Source organism: Schistocerca serialis, chromosome 2 (assembly GCF_023864345.2).
Source record: "Schistocerca serialis cubense isolate TAMUIC-IGC-003099 chromosome 2, iqSchSeri2.2, whole genome shotgun sequence".
Classification (NCBI taxonomy): domain Eukaryota; kingdom Metazoa; phylum Arthropoda; class Insecta; order Orthoptera; family Acrididae; genus Schistocerca; species Schistocerca serialis.
The window spans coordinates 551756685-551778018 of NC_064639.1; the positions used below are offsets into that span (position 1 = coordinate 551756685).

General features: G+C 41.2%; 1 protein-coding gene across 4 annotated transcripts in view; it reads left to right on the forward strand.

The window, feature by feature from the left end:
- LOC126457551 (AP-4 complex accessory subunit Tepsin-like) overlaps nt 1-21334 on the forward strand; it is a 145974-nt gene that overhangs the window by 58954 nt on the left and 65686 nt on the right. For all 4 annotated transcript variants that reach the window (XM_050093961.1, XM_050093960.1, XM_050093959.1 and 1 more), the window contains one exon: nt 13586-13706. In XM_050093961.1, coding sequence (XP_049949918.1) covers nt 13586-13706 — 121 coding nt within the window. Of the gene's footprint in view, nt 1-13585; nt 13707-21334 lie in introns of those variants that run through there.

A 21334-nucleotide genomic window follows, 5' to 3' on the forward strand; every position in this document is an offset into this window, starting at 1 on the left:
GTTAAGATGCCAAAAGTGCAGCTCCTAGTACTTGTATATTCCTTTTTGTTTTATGCATAAATTTGGTAGCTATAGTTTCAAGTTGACTATTAAACAATAATTTTTAAAAGTGTTCTTGGTCGGGTAGAAAATTGAAGAATTCTAATCAGATGAGAGATACTTTAATAAAATTTTTAATTGAATTGAGGAACTTCGGATGCTTTGATGTGCTGAAGGAATTCTAACTTGGTTTCAGATAAGTTTTAAATTTAAATACAAGATTGTGGTAGGGGAAAGATAGCTATTGTCAAAAGAGATTTGAATCCATGTAACATTACAAGTTATTCACGCAACATTAAGAATCTTCTGTTCTGCAATAGTGAATCTTTGCTTGGCAGTAGGAAGACCTCCTGAACACAGATTATGTACATAAAATTAAAAATAAATAAATGTGTTTTCAGAATAAATGAGAAACATGAGCCTTTTTAAGGTCCATTTAATTGGAAACACTCCCTCTTTTGACAAAATCCTGGCTGTGCCCTTGTCTGGGTGGTTGTTTGCTATTGAATATGATGTTATCCCACTGTTATCAACAAGATGAGTTCCACTTGTCAATCTGGGTGCTCAGTTAAACTGTGAAGCTTTTGTCAATTGCAAAAAGCCACTCAGATTCACGAAGGAACTGCATACCAGTAACGATCATAAGCATTGCAAGTGGTCACGGAGAATTTTGGATCACTTATTGTCACTGCTTCATCCTGCTACTGGTGAATGTGTGTGTGTGTGTGTGTGTGTGTGTGTGTGTGTGTGTGTGTGTGTGTGTGTGTGTGTGCGCTGAGTGTAGTGTCACTGTGCCTGCGTACGTAAATCAACCACCAACTGTATCAGCGGGGGCCAGCCTCTGGACGCTGCCTGTAGGAGGCTTGCACATGGCATGGTTTCTGCTGCACTGTCTACCAAAGACTCACTCCTGTATAGACGCAGAGCAGCACTGACTCATCCTTGCTATGTCCTTTTATTTTGTACTGCTCTCATCAGCTGTTCTGTGCGTGGCTTATGTCGCACCTTCTGTATGATTCTTTTGTCTTGGTACAAGTGGAGTCATGAGAGATTTATTTCATCCATTAGTCAGAGGTTTAGAGTAAAACCATATTTGTTTTACTTGGCTCAATTTCATGTATTACTTGATTACTACAAGATCAGCAATGAGTTTGAAACGGTTTCTGCACATCCAGTCTTTAAGTGCGGTTTCATCAGATTTAGTCATTATGGATATAATGCTACTGGGCCTGACTGAACTTTGGCAGTGACCACTTTGTCGGCCTCAACTAACAGACAGAGCATTGTTCCACTAGTCTGTCTACCGACTTTTCCTCTGCATGATGATTCAGATGAGGATTGGGAATCTTACAAAAAAGACCCAGACAACATTTTTTGGCTTTCAGTGTAACAGACTAGAATTTGTGTGAAGCCTTCTTCCTCTTTTTTTATTCCACCTTAGGTGTATCAAGAACTGTGTTAGCTTGCCTCTTTACAAGATCTGGCTGCTCTTACTTTTGATCCCATGTGCTGTTTATTGTCCAGCTACCATCGCAAACGAATGCATGTCGTAGCAGCGTGAGTTGAATGTATGACCAAACCAATCATGCAGAGCCGGGGCAGTCGAACTTCACGGCCTTAGCCATAAGTGTCATTCATTACTAATGCTCATAATGACTTCTATGCAGACCTTGCGTGCGTGACACAATTATCTGTGTAACTCCAGATGAGGAACTGCACCAGAAGGCTGTACTCTGTGCCCTACAGCAGAAGTTTTGCGAGTGGCACAGTCTTTTGAAGCATGGTTGGTTGGTTGGTTGGTTTGGGGAAGACCAGACAGCTTGGTCATCGGTCTCATCGGATTAGGGAAGGATGGGGAAGGAAGTCGGCCGTGCCCTTTCAGAGGAACCATCCCGGCATTTGCCTGGAGTGATTTAGGGAAATCACGGAAAACCTAAATCAGGATGGCCGGACGCGGGATTGAACCGTCGTCCTTCCGAATGCGAGTCCAGTGTCTAACCACTGCGCCACCTCGCTCGGTTTGAAGCATGGGGTGATGTGGCAGTCGTGTCACAAGATGTGCCCACTAGGACAACAGATAGCTTGCATGAGGAAGTGGCATTGGCAGTGGTAAACATGCGGACACAGCGCCTAGCAGACCAAGGCTGGCTCAAGTTCCGTGACTGCTACAGCACCAGCATCACTGTTCTCTATTTCTGTCTTGTCCTTTTTGCTTTGTCCAGCATGAACAATTGGCGGGCTACACATATTGATTCTCAGAAGAAAGTCCACATCATCTTTGTGTGCCATTTACTGAAGGTTGCTGATGATATGGACATGGATGTAAACTGTGTTAATTCCGATGCTTATGACTTTTCCCTAGTTGTTTATCGAGTTATGTTTTTTGCACCAAGTGCTCTGGCTACAGTTCGACATAGGTGCTGCAGTGACATTATTGAATTCTCAAACCCATGTGAGTTTAGGCTTGTCACTGTTGACGCTGGTCACCCAGAAGCTGGCCTTTGTAACAAGCAGAACCTTGCACTGTTGGGACAATATATGGCATCTTCCTTGTACAAGTCAGTGGTTCGTTACGTTACATTTTTGATGGTTGCTGATGCCAGTGTTGCGAACTTGTTTTGGATGGGTGCATTTCACGCATTTGGGTTTTCTGTCACTGACACAGTTCACCTTTTGTCCAGATATATGGTGTGTTACTAATTTTTCCTTTGAAATTCATGGCTCAGCCTCGTTTTTGTCATGCGTGCCCTGTTCCTGTCACACTGAAACATCAAGTGACAGCAGAATTAGACATACTTCAATGTCTAGGGGTGGTGCAAACTGTTATGGCTAGTGAATGGTCATCTCCAGTGGTTTTAGTTTGGGAGGCATCGAGGAAACTTCACCTCTTTGGCACTTTCAGTACTACTGTCAACGACGACAGTTCAATCCCGCGTCCGGCCATCCTGATTTAGGTTTTCCGTGGTTTCCCTAAATCACTTCAGTCAAATGCTGGGATGGTTCCTTTGAAAGGGCACGGCTGACTTCCTTCCCCATCCTTTCCTAATCCGATGAGACCGATGACCTCACTGTTTGGTCTCTTCCCTCAAACAACCCAACCCAACTACTGTCAACACGCAGTTGATCATGGATACGTATCCTCTCTGCCACCAGGAGGAACTGTTGGCGAAAATATCGGGTGACCAGTATTTTTCTAAAATTGATTTGTTGAAGCATATCTGCAGATTCCTGTAGATGAAGTGTCGCAGTGAATTCTTGTTTTGAATACTCCTGTTGCTCTCCTTTCTTTTAGTGTGGCTAGTGCCCCTGCTATTTTCCAATGATTTTTAGAGCAATTGACTAGGTCTGATCTGGGTTGCATTAATTATCTGTATGATATTGTTGTCATGAGCTCCTCCATAGTCAGGCACTTGAAAAATTTCCACACTTTGTTTTATGTCTTACAGTCTACAGGCTTCTGGTGTAACCTCACAAAATCTCAGTTTTTTCAACCTTCTATTGTTTATTTGGGGTTCGAGATCTCATGGGGTGGGGGTTCCCCTCTGACGGACTACATCTCCACTGTTAAAATTATGTCTCATTCCTCATCCACGAACGAGCTTCAGGCCTTCCTAAGGAAGACAGCCTACTACCATTAAATTCCTGCTGGGGGTGGCTACGTTGGCCCATCCATTGCATCCCTTGTTTGCTGGAGCCCAAATTGCAAACACACTTTTCAAATGTTGAAATCCAAACTACTCTCGGCCCCTTGTTTAGCTACCTTCTCTCGGGACCAGCACATAGTTTTGGCAACTGAAACCACACAGTATGGCCTCGGCATGGTCCTAGCGCCCTGATATGCCGATGACTCTGAATTACCTGTTGCTTTTGCCTCTAAATCTGTTACTCCAGCTCAGCAACATTACTCCAGATGGAAAAAAAGGCTCTTGCCATAGTCTATGCTCTTTACAATATTCATGTTTTGTATGGCTCCAAGTTTCACCTTATTACTGACTATAAAGCCTTTGTTTCCTTGTTTAATCCTCACACTTCCTTGCTTGACAAGGCAGGACATCACTTACAATGCTGCACTCTGTTCTTGTCTTGTTATTATTATGAAATCTGGTTTTGACCCATGTCTAAACATGCCAAAGTGAACACCTTGTCCCACCTTCCTGTGGGTCTTGATCCAGACTTTGATTGGCAAGAATTGCTTTGCTTCCATCTTGAAACTGAAGCAGAAACCATAGTTGAGGGTTTCCCAAATATGAGCTCGCACAAGGGAGCTGCCATTGAGACTGATCCGATTCTCTGCCAGATGCTATGGTTCGTTCAACAGGGCTGGCCAGTAAACTGCCAGGTCAGGCTTCAGACTCCCTGTGCAACTATTTTTTGTTACAATATCACTTCTCCGTTTTTGATGGGGTTTCATTGTTGTCCTCGGAAGACCTCTTCCAGAGTAGTCACTCCTGCTGCATTATGCGCAAGATTCTATGCCTTCTCCACCAAGGCCATTGGGGAGTTTCATGCACTAAACTGTTAGCTAGGAGGCACAATTTTTGGCCAGGAATTGATGACAAAATTATCTGTTTTGTCACAGCTTGTGAGCAGTGTGCCTGACAACTGGCAGCTCCCACAGTGTCTCTGTCCCCCTGACTCCCTCCACACCACCCAAGGGAACACTTTCATGTAGACTTTGTGGGTCCATTCTTGAATTCCTATTGCCTCTTGATTGTGGATGCATTTTCCCAGTTTTCTTACATTCTCTAGCGTGCATTGACATTACCTAAGTTCACCATTCATGAGCTTTTGAGGGATTTTTGAGGGGTTGCCTTGTACCTTAGTTTGCGATAATGGACCCCAGTTCATTTCTCACATATTTAAATTGTCTTATTCCCACCACAGCATTGGTCATGTTATGGCTCCCCATTCCACCCTCAGTCAAATGGTAAGTTGGAACAGCTAGTGTGTACATTCAAATCCCAAATGAAAAAGTTTATTGTGGATTCTTTACTGGACGACGCCCTTCTCTGTTTTCTGAGCACCTGTTGCTTCATGCCTATGGGGGAGCAGAGTTTGGCTAAGCTCCATGGCCAACAGCCACACATGGTTGTCCACCTTATGCAACAGCCTCCGATGCACCTGCCATGGTTGGGTTCGTCCAGCCACTTCACGCCAGGATCACTGGTATAGACGCAAGGGTTAGGTTGCCGGCCCATGTGGATATCAGCCAATGTTGTCCACTGTTGGTGACGCTGTCTTTGTGACGTCCATACAGCTGACGGGCTGGTTGTATGCCACTTTGATCAGGTGACCCCCCTCTGCTGGAAGTTACCGGTTCATGGCTCCTGTCGCCACAGCCCAACCGTCCTGCCTTGACCCCGTCGTCGCCTGCTGTGGAGGCGCATCCATCCCATTGGCTGCCTCCACGTGTGGCGCCCTGGGGTTACAGCTTCAAGGTGCCAGATGCTGGTCTGTCTCTGGTCTCCGTTCTGTTGCCACAGCCTGCTGTTCCAGTCAAGCCACCTCTACCAGCCCCTTTACCATCATCGCCTCAACCATCATCGCCGGTGGGTCCAGCACCATCTCCTTTCCACAGGACCTGCCCGAGATGGGGATGCAGGGATAGCAATGGCACCCTCCTCCCTGTTGCTGTCGTTGTGCATAGCAACGTACCACTGTCATCGAGCATGCGTGTGTCTCCATGCATTCTGGCCCTATGCACTGGTGTCTGCCCAGTACATTGTCCCGCCCTCGCCATTGGCACCGGCTGGTGCCACTCTGGACCTGATGAATGTTTCTCTCATCAGGCAACCAGCATCTCCTCAATCACCAGGGTGCCCTCCTTTCATGAGGGAGAAGTGTGCTGTATCCTGCTACTAGTGCATGTGAATATGAGTGCTCTGAATGTAATGTGCCACGTATATGTACTTAAATCAACTGCCAACTGTATCGGCACTGGCTCAGCCACTATAGCCACCTGTAGGAAGCATGTACACAGCACGGTCTCCATCACATTGTCTACCCGTGACTCGCACTTGTATACGTGCGGAGCAGTGCTGACTCACTCTCACTATGTTCTTTTAGTTTGTACCACTGACATCAGTTGTTGTGTATATCACTATTGTCACACCTTCTGTATGATTATTTTATCTTGTTTTGTGTGGAGTCACAAGAGGTGTATTTTTATTATTGCTCAGAGATTTATGGGCAAAGCCATATTTGTTCTATGTGGATCAGCTTTGTATATTAGAGATTCATTGGAAGAATCCTAAGGAAATGCAATCCGAAAACAAAGGAAGTAGGTTACAGTACGCTTGTTCGCCCACTGCTTGAATACTGCTCAGCAGTGTGGGATCCGTACCAGATAGGTTTGATAGAAGAGATAGAAAAGATCCAACAGAGAGCAGTGCACTTCGTTACAGGATCATTTAGTACTCGTGAAAGTGTTACGGAGATGATAGATAAACTCCAGTGGAAGACTCTGCAGGAGAGATGCTCAGTAGCTTGGTACGGGCTTTTGTTGAAGTTTCGAGAACATACCGTCACCAAGGAGTCAAGCAGTATATTGCTCCCTCCTATGTATATTTCATGAAGAGGCCATGAGGATAAAATCAGAGAGATTAGAGCCCACACAGAGGCATACCGACAATCCTTTCCACGAAGTATACGAGACTGGAATAGAAGGGAGAACCGATAGAGGTACTCAAGGTATCCTCCGCCACACACTGTCAGGTGGCTTGCGGAGTATGGATGTAGATGTAGATGTAGATGTAGATGTTATTTGGTTACTACAGTCACAAGCAGCCATAAAAGCTATGTGCATAGTAACAGCCTTACCAATTCAGGATTGTTGTTGTTGTTGTGGTCTTCAGTCCTGAGACTGGTTTGATGCAGCTGTCCATGCTACTCTATCCTGTGCAAGCTTTTTCATCTCCCAGTACCTACTGCAACCTACATCCTTCTGAATCTGCTTAGTGTATTCATCTCTTGGTCTCCCTCTACGATTTTTACCCTCCACGCTGCCCTCCAATACTAAATTGGTGATCCCTTGATTCCTCAGAACATGTCCTACCAACCGATCCCTTCTTCTGGTCAAGTTGTGCCACAAACTTCTCTTCTCCCCAATCCTATTCAATACTTCCTCATTAGTTATGTTCAGGATAGATGCACTCAATTCCACTGATGAAGAATCATGTTCTGCTACATCTATGGGTAAGTGTAGGAAGTTACTGTCAAATTGCCAGTTTCACTTTTGGTATTTGAAGAACATCCAAATTGTCTGACAACTGGATAAAGTATCATCAGGCTGCAAGCCTCCATCAAAAAACGAAAAAGTGCCTCTTCAGTGCCCAAGAGATGAAAATCTTGGGGCACATAGCTAATAGCGATGGATTCCATCCCAACCCAGAGAAAATAAGATAAGTCACAGATTTTCAACTCCTTGGCAAATTTGTGTTTTGAGAAGTTTTGGTGGAATGTGCTTGTACTGCTAGCAATTCATGAAGGACTTATGCATCAAGGCACAGGCCAAATTTTCCTGGAATGAGGTGCAAGGAAGAACTATCCTTGTTGTGAGTGATGTGCTAAAATCATCTCTAGTCCTAACATTGTATGATGAGAATGCACTGATGGAACTTCAGACTGACAGTAGAAGTTATGCGGTAGATCCAGTTCTAGTGCAAATTTAGGAAAGTGCTGAAAAGGTGATAGCTTATACTTCCAGAGTCTGAGATGAACTATTGTCCAATCTGGAAAGAATGCTTTATTTGAGGCTTCAAAAAAGTGTGGCTATATTTTTTTGGTGAACCGTTCACTGTTGTGATGGGCTACTGTTCTTTATTCTGGCTAACTAGCCTGTAGGATCCGTCAGATCAACTATTGAGATGGGCACTAAGACTTCAGGAGTACCACATCACAGTGGTATAGAAAAGCAGGTGCATACACGAGGATGCTGACTGTCTTCCAAGGAATTTTTGCGAGAACACACCAGTGGATGAAATCTCGGTCATTGCTTTGTTAAACGGCTTTGCTGCTGAACAGACAGAAGATCCAGCACTGATGAAAACTGTAGAAGTCTTGAAGGATGTCGAACCAACCAAAGGAAAATTGCAGTTATAAAAACAGAACATTTTCTGAGAGGGACTATGATATAATGGTTGCTCATCATCCCAGCTCATCTATGGCCAGCTGTCCTGAAGTATTTGCATGATATTCCAACATCTGGTCACCTGGGATTTGTTAAGACTCTAGACTGAACCTTAATACAAGTTTCTCAGGCTAGGTCTCTATCAATCCGTTAGACACTATGTCAGCCACTGCAAGGAAAGCGAGTGACGGAATTGTGTGCACAATCACCCTTGGGGCATATGATACCAAAATTCTACCTGCAGCATACCAGTCCACTGAATTGGAATTGACCTCTTGGGCAGATTCCTGGAATCATCAAATGGGAATCGATGGATAGTAGTCTTCTGTCTGCCCACATTGTTGTCACCAAAGCTGTGCTAACTGCCATAGCTGTGGGAATTGGAAGGTTTCTTTTAAAAGACAACATTTTAATGAATAGAGCACCCCAAGTAATGCCCTGTGATCATGAAAAAGTTTTCCATTAGAGACTAGTATCGGAGGTTATTTCGCATTGCAGCAGGATAACAGTTGCCTACCACCCACATTATGAGCAGGGAGATTGGGATACAATACTGCCTGTCGTGACATTCACATACAACACGGAAAAGCAGGACACTACAGGCTTCACAACATTCTTTTCAGTCCACAGTCGTGAGGCTGAAATGACAATGGATACACATCTCTTGTTTCAGTCGAACAATATAGAGTATCCAGAATAAATTTTTATTCTGCAGCTTAGTGTGCACTGATTTAAAATTCCTGCCAAATTGAAACTATGTGTCAGACTAGGACTTGAAACTTGAAATGAGCGCACACTACGCTGCAGAGTGAAAATTCATTCTGAAACCGTCCCCCCAGGCTGTGAGACTCCACAATATCCTTTCTTTATGGTAGTCAGCAACCCCCCCCCCCCTTCCAATCCCACAATGATTCAGTTGCAATGAGACTCCCCTAAATTGAATGTTTTTTATGCCATATCCCAGTGGAAAGTTTATGGGCCTTTCTTTTTTGTTGAAGCAGCTGTAACTAGTTTTGCTTATCTCAATGCACTAGAATGATGCTTCTTTCCATAATTGGAAGAAGCTGAACCACAGAACTTCATTTTGCAGCAATATGATGCACACCTCACTGGCATCACTCAGTACGCGATTGGTTAAATGACATTTACCCAACCACTGGGAACAACTGGCCTGTTGACTTGATGTGTGTTGTGTGATGAACGGTGCTCATATTGAGCACTGGTAAGAAAAATTGTTTTAGCTGATGTTTCGTTTGATGTATTAGTTATAATTTTAAGTCTGCTATAAATGTAGGTTTGCCTTTTCTTGAACTGTCTTCTAAGAGAAGTTGTAGGGTCAGTGTTGCCTCGCACGTTCTACATTTCTCCAGAATCCAAACTGATCTTCCCAGAGATTGGCTTCTACAAGTTTTTCCAGTCTTCTGTAAAGAATTTGTGTTAGTATTTTGCAACCACAATTTGTTAAACTGATAGTCCGGAAATATTCACACCTATCAGCAAATGCTTTTTTTGGAATTGGAATTATTATATTCTTCTTGAAGGCTGAAGGTATTACACTTGTTTCATACAACTTGCTCACCAGATGCAAGAGTTCTGTCATGGCCAGTTCTCCCGAGACTATCAGTAGTTGCAACAGAATCTCATCTACTTACAGGGCCTTGTTTTGACTTTGACCTTTCAGTGTTCTGTCAAATTCTTCTCGCAGCATCATATGTCCCATCTCATCTTCATCTACATCCTCTTCCATTTCTATAATATTGCCCACAAGTACAACCTCTTGCATCGATCCCTATATTCTGAGGATATGAGATTTTCCAGATATTTTTCAGCTGAAGTTTGGAAGTAAATAAATGCGTTGAGTAGAAGTGAAATCTCATACTAATTTTGAAAATAAAGGAAGAAGCTTTGTTGATAGAAGTATGTGCATTTTTTGTTATCCAGAATTATCATTCAAAATATAAAGTTTATGTAAGAAGAATTATTAGGGGACAATTCCTGTTTTGTGTATCTTATTATTTGCATGAGGTATTCCTCATGGTCACCGTGGTGTTCCAAGAGAGTTGAAAATGTGCTTGGAGTCTTGATGGGTAAAGTTGTCAAAGCCAGCAAAGAGTCTTCTGCATCAGCCATGCTATCAAGGATTACCAATCACCAGAAGTTTATATCAATAATGTATATATGCATGTGTTGAAAAACTGCTTGTTATTTATTGCCCAGAAGGTCTCCTGTAACAAGATACTTACCATCTATAAGTGCTCTATTTAAAGGCACAATAAAAGTCTTAAAAGATAGAAGTTGCCAAATCCTGGTTTTCAGTAAAAATTAAGCTATTCTACAGATAAGAGTATTTAACAAGTTGGGTGGGTTCACAGACTACTATGAGCTGAAGATCACAACAAGGTAACTTAAAATATAAATGAACCCTTGCAGTTTACTCCTTCCACCTTTCAGCTTTACCTTCTTTGCTTAGGACTGGTTTTCCACCTGAGTTTTTGATATTCATACAGGTGGTTCTCTTTTCTCCAGAGGCTGCTTCAGTTTTCATGTAGGTGGCATCTGTTTTTCCCCTAGTGATATTGTCTTTTAAATACTTACATTTGTCCTCTAGTCATTCCAGCATAGCCATTTTGCACTTCCTGTCAATGTTGTTCTGTAGACATTCGTATCCCCTTTCACCTGCTTCATTTACTGCTTTTTTTATATTTTCTCCATTCATCAATTCAATTCAATATCTCTTGGGCTACCTGAGGATTTCTATTAGGCCTCGTTTTTTTTTTTACCTATTTGATTCTCTGCTGCCTTCACTAATTCATCTCTTAAAGCTACCCATTATTCTTCTACTGTATTCCTTTCCTCTGTTCTTGTCAATTGTTCCCTAATGCTACCACAGAAACTCACCACAACCTCTTGTTCTTTCAGTTTATTCAGGTCACATCTTAATTTCCTACCATTTTGCCGTTTCTTCACTTTTCTTCTGCAGTTTATAATCAATTAACTGTGGTCAGAGTCCTCATCTGTCCCTGCAAATGTCTTACAATGTAAAATCTGGTCCCAAAATCTCCATCTTAACGTTATACAATGAATTTGAAACCTTCTGGTGTCTCCAGATCTCTTCCACATATACAACTTTCCTTCAGGATGCTCTGTGCATGAGTCTACCAGGTGGCTGCCTCTTTCATTCCTTTCTTCCAGTACATAATCACCCACTATATTTCCTTCTCTTCATTGTCATACTGTTGAATTCAAATCTCTCATGACTATTAAATTTTCATTTCTCTTAACTATCTGAATAACTTCTTTCATCTTATCATAAATTTCTTCAGTCTTTTCATCATCTGTTGAGCTAGTTAGCATATAAACTTTTACTACTGTGATGGACATGGGCTTCATGTCTATCTTGGCTACAATAATGTGCTCACTATGCTGCTCATAGTAGCTTACCTGTGTTCCAATTTTCTTATTGTTTATCAAACCTGCTTCTGCATTACCCCTGTTTGACTTGTATTTATAACTCTTTATTCACCTTACTAGAAGTGCTGTTCCTAATTCCCACTGTATCTAACTTTAACATATTCATTTCTCTTTTCAAATTTTCTAACCTACCTGCTCAATTAAGGGATCTGACATTACACACTCTGATCCAAGGAATGTCAGTTTTCTTTCTGCTGATAACATCTTCCTGAGTAGTCGCCACCCAGAGATCTGAAAGGGGGACTATTTTACCTCCAGAATACTGTATCCAAGAGGATGCCACCAACATTTAACCGTACAGTAGAGCTGCACGCCACTGGGAAAAATTACAGTGGTAGCTTCCCCATTCTTAGTACCAGAACAGCAAGGCTGTTTTTAGGTTGATGTTACAAGGCCAGATCACTCAGTCACCCAGACTGTTGCCCTGCATCTACTGTAAAGGCTGCTGCCCCCCTTCAGTAACAACACATTTGCCAGGCCTCTCAACAGACACCACTCCATTATGGTTGCACATACAGTATGGCCATCTGAATCGCTGAGGCACAGAAGTCTCTCCACCAATGGCAAGATTTCTGGTTCATGGGAGGAGGGGGGGAGGGGATGCTACTGCTCATGATGTATATAATGACTGGTAGGTAATCCCAAAGTAGTGTAGATAAGAAGAGAATAGAAGCTTTTGTAATGTGGTGCTACAGAAGAATGCTGAATATTAGATGGGTAGATTGTGTAGCTAATGAGGAAGTACTGAACAAAATTGGGGAAAAAAGAAATGTGTTGCACAACCTGACTAGAAGAAAGGATCGTTTAATAGGACATATTCTGAGACATCAAGGGATCATCAATTTACTACTGAAGGGAAGTGTGGGAGGTAAAAATCGTAGAGGGAGCCCAAGGGATGTAGATTGCAGTAGTTATTCGGAGACTAAGACGCTTGCACAGGATAAAGTAGCATGGAGAGCAGCATCAAACCAATCTTTGGACTGAAGACCACAACATCAATAACAATGAGCAGTAGCAATCTGAGGGATACACATGAAGCAAGTTTCTCCCTGTTGAGAATGGCACACTGACATTTCTTGATAATAGATTGAGCTGTACATTTTTCAAATTTATTGAAATACTTTGTTCCTTCAATAATCTACAATATATTGCTGCTAGAAGGTGATAAATTTCAGGTAATCTATAAACAATCGAATCGTTATCTCATCTTGTCCTAGTGACCTTACATCTGAAGAGTATTTTTGGTGAATTTTCAAACCCACAGTCACTTATCTATGTGTCTGTCATTTCAGAATACATGCAGCGATCAAAAGGAGAATATTAATATGATTTCATTCAGGGAAAGAATTCCAGAAGCAAGTTTTAAATATTTTAGCCTTCTCATACAGCCCACTGAAAGTGTGTGTCAGCATTCCCATTCTGATGATAGCTATTCATTCTGCAACTGATAACTGCTTAAGTGGATGTCAGCTTTATTTGAACCGTACCACTACAGCACTGAACAGTTTATGTAGTTCTTCCAGCTGTAATATCTGTGACTGATTTTAATAATATTAATTTTATTCCCAGTAAATATGTTTCTGATCTGCTAACCAGGGTGAAGCTACACACCTTAGTTTGTACGTTTCCGTGTAAATATTTCTTTTTGTACCTATCAGTAACACTGCTATAATTAGCAAATACTGGTACTGTGTTCTTTTTCCTTTCATTTCAGGAGCTTTGTAAGCTTTGTAGTCTGCCCAGTATAATATTGACATGCTTGTGACTTGATGTATAGGATTGGTTTCATAATTTTACATTCAGATTGATATCTTTAGTAATCCGTTTCTGCATACATTTTAAATCCAGTTTTACTTTGCCTTGCTTAATGAGTTAGTTGTTTTAGTTTCATCTACAACTTTGAATACATGTTACTGTATAGCCTTATGTATCTCTGTCATTTGCAAGCACATGTACCTGGACGTGCTGGAGGTGGCTGGGAATCAGATGAAGATGAGAAGTCATTGCCACATCCACAGTTGCAGTCTGTAAACAGTGACAGTAATTTATCAAGTGACTCCTTGGAAAGGTATGTTGCTGTTTAGTTGGTATTTGTACATCACATTTTGATTCCATCTGCAGAAACTGTAACATTACAGTGTCTTCTACATTTTACATTCCTTCAGTGCCAGATTTAGTGAACCACTATAGTTTTAAAATATCTTTCCACCAGTTGCATTTCATTTTCCAGTACATTGTAATGTTGCAGTTCATTATAATAAAACCTGTTATGTTTTAATGAGTAGACTGTGGCCACATTAAATATGCTACCATAACTGAACATCATAAAAACAGAAAGTCATTACTAATGTCATAAAAAATTTACAGCATCTGGCTTACTTACTTGGATCAAATGTTTCTGCATCCTAACACATGAAATGAAACTGTATATAATGTGCTTGCTTTAGACATACCATACCAGCTTTTTCTTGAAAGCATTGCAATCAATTTTTCAGCAGTAAAATCTATTTTAGGCAAACCTGTGAGGGTGAACTGAATGTTGACCTTTACAGCCTTGATGCTGTGTTAAATTTAAAATGGTAGAACGATAAAATTTCAGATAAGACCATAGTACACAGTTAGTACCATTGAAAACTGAATATGTTTTGTTTGAAAATGTCTTCTGGATTTTTGTCAGATTCGATGATGTCTTCAGAAACTCTTCCTTGCATTGTGCCACACCAGTTAAACTGAAGCAAATGGAAACTGATGTGCCGTTAGTCATGTCCAACAGAAGTCTAGTCATGTCCAACAGAAGTCTTTCAGCAGAACACTGTAAAAGTTTTTTATGTTTTTCGTTAATGGGTTTTTGTTATTTGTACAGTAATGATGTATTCTAATGAAGGCACATTATACTTACGGTAGTCTGAGAATAGCACCAGAATTACCAACAAGTTGAGTGGGTTTATGAAAAGAAATGTCAGGATCATCCCTGCCTCTCACGGCAGTTTTTTTAATGATTGAGGACACAGTTTTGCAATAATGACTCAGTGAAAACAGCTCACAATCATTGCAAGTAAAGCAGAACACATATCAGAGAGCGTCAAAATGCAGCGTTTCATGCTGTAAGAAACATTGACTCAAATTTTTTCACAACAAAAAGAAAATGTCATTTTGGAGTGAGCGGGAGGACTGTATGGAGAATTGTAGATTAATAACACTATGTAAACATCACAGTCTGCAACTGGTTTGTACATTGAAATGTGAATTTTTTAAAAAAGAAAAAAACTTTGCTCCTGGGTTGTCACCTACTTTTGTGCTAAAAGGGATACTCAGCTAATCACAGTTTAGATTTCAAAATGGCCACACTACTCATACAACTATTTACACTGAAGAGCCAAAGAAGCGGGTACACCTGCCTAATCTCATGTAGGGTCCCTGCGAGCACACAGAAGTGCCGCAACATTACCTGGAATGGACTCGACTAATGTCTGAAGTAGTGCTGGAGAGAACTGACACCATGAATCATGCAGGGCTGGCCATAAATCTCTAAAAATACAAGGTGGTGGAGATCTCTTCTGAACAGCACTTTGCAAGGCATCACAGATATGCTCAATAATATTCGTGTTTGGGGAGTTTTGTGGCCAGTGTAAGTGTTTAAACTCAGAAGAGCATTCCTGGAGCCACTCTCCAGCAATTTGAGATGTGTGGGTTGGCACATTGTCCTGCTGGAATTGCCCAAGTCTGCAGAATGCACAATGGACAGTATTGGTTGCTGGTGATCAGAAAGGATGCTTATGTGTGTGTCACCTGTCAGAGTCTTATCTAGACGTATCAGGGGTCTCATATCACTCCCAACTGCACATGTCCCACACCATTACAGAGCCTCCACCAGCTTGAACAGTCCCCTGCCGACAAGCAGGGTCCATGGATTCATGAGGTTGTCTCCATACCTGTACACATCCATCTGCTCGATACAATTTGAAATGAGACTCGTCGGACCAGGCAACATGTTTCCAGTTATCAACAGTCCATTTACAGTGTTGATGGGCCCAGGTGAGGCGTAGAGCTTTGTGTCATGCATTTATCAAGGGTACATGAGTGGACCTTCGACTCTGAAAGCCCATATTGATGATGTTTCATTGAATGGTTCAGACAGTGACACTTGTCAATGGCCCAGCATTGAAATCTGCAGCAACTTGTGGAAGGGTTGCACTTCTGTCACGCTGAATGATTCTCTTCAGTCGTTGTTGGTCCCGTTCTTGCAGGATCTTCTTCCAGCTGCAGTGATGTCAGAAATTTGATGTTTTGCTGGATTCCTAATATTAGCAATACACTCATGAAATGGTGTTTAGGGAAAATCCCCACTTCTTCGCTACCTTGGAGATGCTGTGTTCTATCGCTCATGCGCCAACTATAACACCATGTTCAAACTCACTTAAATCTGATAACCTTGCCATTGTAGCAGCACTAGCCGATCTGACAACTGCGCCAGACGCTTGTTGTCTTATATAGGCATTGCCAACTGCAGCACCGTATTCTGCCTGTTTACATATCTCTGTATTTGAATATGCATGCCTATACCAGTTTCCTTGGCACTTTAGTGTGTATATTGACTGAGCACATAATAAAATCCTTAAATGAAATGTCACCAGTTGTGATCTTTGACTTTCTGAAGGCATTTCATTGTGTCACTTGTAATATTCTTTATTGAAGTTTTTATGCAATATGTAATTGAGAACATGCCCGGTTTAGTTAATATTTCAGAAAAAGAATGCAGAAAGCTGCCCTGTGCTGTTTGAGTAATACAAAGAGGGACACCATATAAAAATAAAGAGGGGGGGGGGGGGGGGGGGATACAATGGGAGTCACAGAGGCTTTGATCATTGGCCCACTTCTGTTCTTCCTTTATGTTAATGAGCTACCATTTTATTTGAATCAGGAGGTTGAATTAGTCTTACTTGCAGATGATATAAGGATTACTGTGAAGCTGGACAAAGAAACATCAATGGAGAAAATAGTAAATTATGTTTTATGTGAAAGTTACTAACTGGTTTTGCACAAATGTGATAGCTTTAAACTTTGAAAAAACTCAGCTTATTCAGTTTTGTACTGTTGAAAATATCCTACCTCCTATTAATCTACTGTAGAGTTGGCAAAAGAATGTCCCTGACAGTTGCAGTGGGCTTGCTGTGGCTACTTCATACATCTACCTCAGCCATTTGTGTAACACAGTTCCGTGTACCACAAAGAAATAATAAACATGGTGTAAAGTTCTAATTTCCTCAGTGTATATTTTTATGAAAACTGAAACCAGAAAAGCCATGTAATAGACCACTAAAACATTTAGGTTTGGAAGCATGAATTTAAAAAAGCCTTCAGTCACAAGTTTTTGTGTTTTATTAAGTACACAATGCATTTCAGACCCTTTGGTTCCATCATCAGGTATAACTTGTCTTAATACATTATTTATTTTTGCCCTTGAATGAAGTGAAATGCATATTCCTGTCCTGAAAACGTTTGATGTTAGGTTATGAATCTCATAAATCGAATGCGGAAAATATTTGTGAAATAGTGGAAAAAATGAACAGTGTAAACTTGCCTCATAATCCAAGAAAAGCGTTTTTAACACCATTATACATTCTTTTCATTCATATCACTTCACTCAAAAGACATATTTGCATACACATGTTAGTAAACGCATCACAGATGTTGTTGTACATAGTGTGATCAAAAGTGAATTTATTTTTAGTGACAGAGATGTAATTAGTAAACAGTTTACATATGCAGGGAATAGCTTTAGAATAGGTATTTAAAATTACTGAAGTAACTATGGCTTGCGAAATCTGGTTGTACACTTAACATAGATTGTGGTTTTTTGATTTTATGGAGGTTTATCTCCAGTTGTTCCAACAGATTTACGGTCTTACCATTGGCTTCAGAATGTAGTACTACCAAATTGTTTTCTAGACTGTTGATGATATGTTTTGTTTCCAACATATGTTGTACAATAATTGATTTTTCGAAGTGGTTGAGCCTGACAGCATTTATATGTTCTTGAAAGCGGGTTTTGAAGTTTCTGCGTTTTCCCCATGTAGTAGGCAGAACAACTGGAGCATATTGCTTTGTACACTCCACTGTTGTTGAATTTTTGTGTATTTGATTTTATGGTATGGACAAGTGAGTTTCCTGGCTTATTAGTAGTTGAGAATGCAAATATTACATTTGTTTTTTTGAAAAGGTTTGCAATTTTTTTGTGATAAGGTCCCCAGGTATGGGGTACTGGCAAATGTTTCGCTTCTTTCACAGTGTGGCCATTTGTTGTCTTACGTTTGTGTATTTGTCTGTCTAAATTGTCAATTATTTTGGCTGTGTAACCATTGTTTATGGCAATGCTTTATATTGTATCTAGCTCATTCCTGAGGCTGTTTTCTTCTAAATCAAGAGAGTGTACTCTGTGTAGCATGGACCTAAATGCAACGTGTCTGTGTGGTGGGATGGCATGGTGAGTTGTCCATTGTTATGTCTGTGTATGTGTGATTCTGTGTATGCTGAACTTATGTTTTTGTTGGTGATAAGTGATTTTTAGATCCAAGAAATTTATGCTTTTGCTGTCCTCATGTTATGTTGTGAATTTTATGTGTTTATGTAAAGAATTGAATACTGCAATTAGTTCTTGAATCTCCTCTTTTGTTCCATCAAATAGCAGCATATCTCCAGTAATATGAGGTTAGTTCAAATGAAACATGGTTAGTTTGTCTACCTTTGCCTTGTACGTAAGATGGCACCACATAACTGCGGGTATGGTGGCACCATCTATTGCTAAAGAGCACTGTTTGATGTTGCATAGCACCAGTGTGGTTTCATGCCGAAGAGAAGGTGATCACACAAGTTATCATCCACTACTGAACGTGCAGGCGACTAAGCAGGAACAATGAGGAGTGATTCAATTTTTGGCGGCAGAGGGAGTTAGAGGCCGTGAAATGTATCAATAGATGAAGGCTGTGTATGGTGAGTACAGTCTGAGTCATTCAAGTGTTGTGGAATGGGGCAAACAATTCCTTGAGGGGTGTGAGTCACTGGAAGACAATGCTCAGACTGGACAGGCTCATTGTGTCATCACACCGGAAATGGTTGCAGAAGTGAATGCTTTAGTCTTGGACAACAGCAGAATCACTGTGGACAAGATCCATTGTTTACTGGGTATTAGTGTGGGCACAGAAAAATCTGTGTGGAATGGGTTCCCCACCAACTGACCACCGAACAGTGCAATACTTGAATGGCACTGTCTTTGAGTCATCTGCAACATTATCATGAGGAGGAATATGGCTTTCTGTCGCGTTTTGTCACACGTGATGAAACATGGTGTCACCATTTTGAAACAGAAAGCAAGTGTCAGGGCAAGCAATGGCAACGTGTGACTTCACCATCTCCAAAGAAACCAAAGGCCATCCACACCATTTCTGGCACGTTCATGATAACCTTCTTTTTTTACCACAAGGGTGCACTGCTTGTCAAGTTCCTAGAACGGGGAACTTCCATCAATGCCTAGCGGCGCTATCAAGCCAATTTACAGAACTTTAGACGAGCCAACAAGTCGAAACACTGAGGCATGTTGTCCAATGGCGTAATCCTCCTGCATGATAATGCCCGCGTACACAAGGCAAATGTGGTGAAAACAACATTGCAGCAGTTTTGGTGGAAATGCTGGAACATCCGCTGTACAGTCCCGACCTTTCACCGTGTGACTTTCATGTGCTTGGATCTCTAAAACAAGCTATTCGCAGACAGCAATTCACAGTGGACGAGTGTGTGACTGCGTCCAGGCCTAGATCCAACAGCAGCCAACTAGCTTCTTCAAGGATGGAATCGACCGACTAGTGTCACAATGGGATAAATTTGCCAACAGTTTTGGCGTATTTTTGAGTATGTGTACTGTCTGTAACTAAATTTTTGAGGTAATAAAATCATTACCGTTACTTTACAAAAGTGACCAGGTTTCATTTGAATGCCCCTTATATATTATTTCACTTTTGAGTCTATTGTTTTCTTTACAGAACTTACTGTCCAGATGATTGAGAGATATCTCTGCCAGCAAACTTGTTATGCTACTGCCTATGGCAAGACATCCTTCTGTTGGTAAACTTTCCCATTAAATGTAAAGTAATTGTGTGAGAATATTAGCTGCAACATGTCCTTGACTCCTGATATTTCTGAATCTGACATTTTCTTATGTTTTACTAAGTTTTCAAAGATTATATCTATTGTTTATTCAGTCAGTACATTTGTAAATAGGTTAGTTACATCAAAAGAGGCAAATCTGATACCTGAAGCAACTTCTATACCTTTAATTTCAGATGTTGCTATGTTTTGTTGTGGTCCTCAGTCCAGAGACTGGTTTGATGCAACTCTCTATGCTACTCTATCCTGTGGAGGCTTCTTCATCTCTGAGTAACTACTGCAACATACATCCTTCTGAATCTGCTTGGTGTATTCATCCCTTGGTCTCTCTCTACAATTTTTACCCTCCACGCTTCCCTCAAGTACTAAACTGGTGATCCCTTGCTGCCTCAGAATGTGTCCTACTAACCGATCCCTGCTTCTAGTCAAGTTCTGCGACAAATTCCTCTTCTCTTCTCCACAATTCTATTCAGTACCCCCACATTAGTTATGTGATCAACCCATCTAATCTTCAGCATTCTTCTGTAGCACCACATTTTGAAAGCTTCTATTCTCTTCTTGTCTAAACTATATATCATCCATGTTTCACTTCCATACATGGCTACACTGTATACAGATACTTTCAGAAAAGACTTCCTGACATGTAAATCTATACCCAGGGTTAACAAATTTCTCTTTTTCTGAAACGCTTAACTTGCCATTGCCAGTCTGTATTTTATATCGTCTCTACTTCGACCATCATCAGTTATTTTGCTCCCCAAATAGTAAAAATCATTTACTACATTAAATGTCTCATTTTCTAATCTATGAGTAATTCCCTCTGCATCATCTGATTTAATTCGACCACATTCTACTATCCTCATTTTGCTTTGTTTGATGTTCATCTTATATCCTCCTTTGAGGACACTGTCAATTCCGTCCAACTGCTGTTTCAGGTCCTTTGCTGTCTCTGACAGAATTACAATGTCATCGGCACACCTCAAAGTTTTCATTTCTTGACCATGGGTTTTAATTCCTGCTCCAAATTTTTCTTTTGTTTCTTTTACTGCTTGCTCAATAGACAGGTTGAATAACATCGTGGATAGGCTACAACCCTGTCTTACTCCCTTCCCAACCACTGCTTCCCTTTCATGCCCCTCGACTCTTATTATAACTGCCATCTGGTTTCTGTACAAATTGGAAATAGCCTTTAGCTCCCTGTATTTGACACCGGCCACCTTCAGAATTTGAAAGAGAGTATTCCACTCAACAATGTCAAAAGCTTTCTCTATGTCTACAAATGCTAGAAATGTAGGTTTTCCTTTCCTTAAGCTATCTTGGACCTTGCCGTTGGTGGGGAGGCTTGCGTGCCTCCGCGATACAGATAGCCATACCGTAGGTGCAACTACAACGGAGGGGTATCTGTTGAGAGGCCAGACAAACGTGTGGCTCCTGAAGAGGGGCAGCAGCCTTTTCAGTAGTTGCAAGGGCAACAGTCTGGATGATTGTCTGATCTGGCTTTGTAACAATAACCAAAACGGCCTTGCTGTGCTGGTA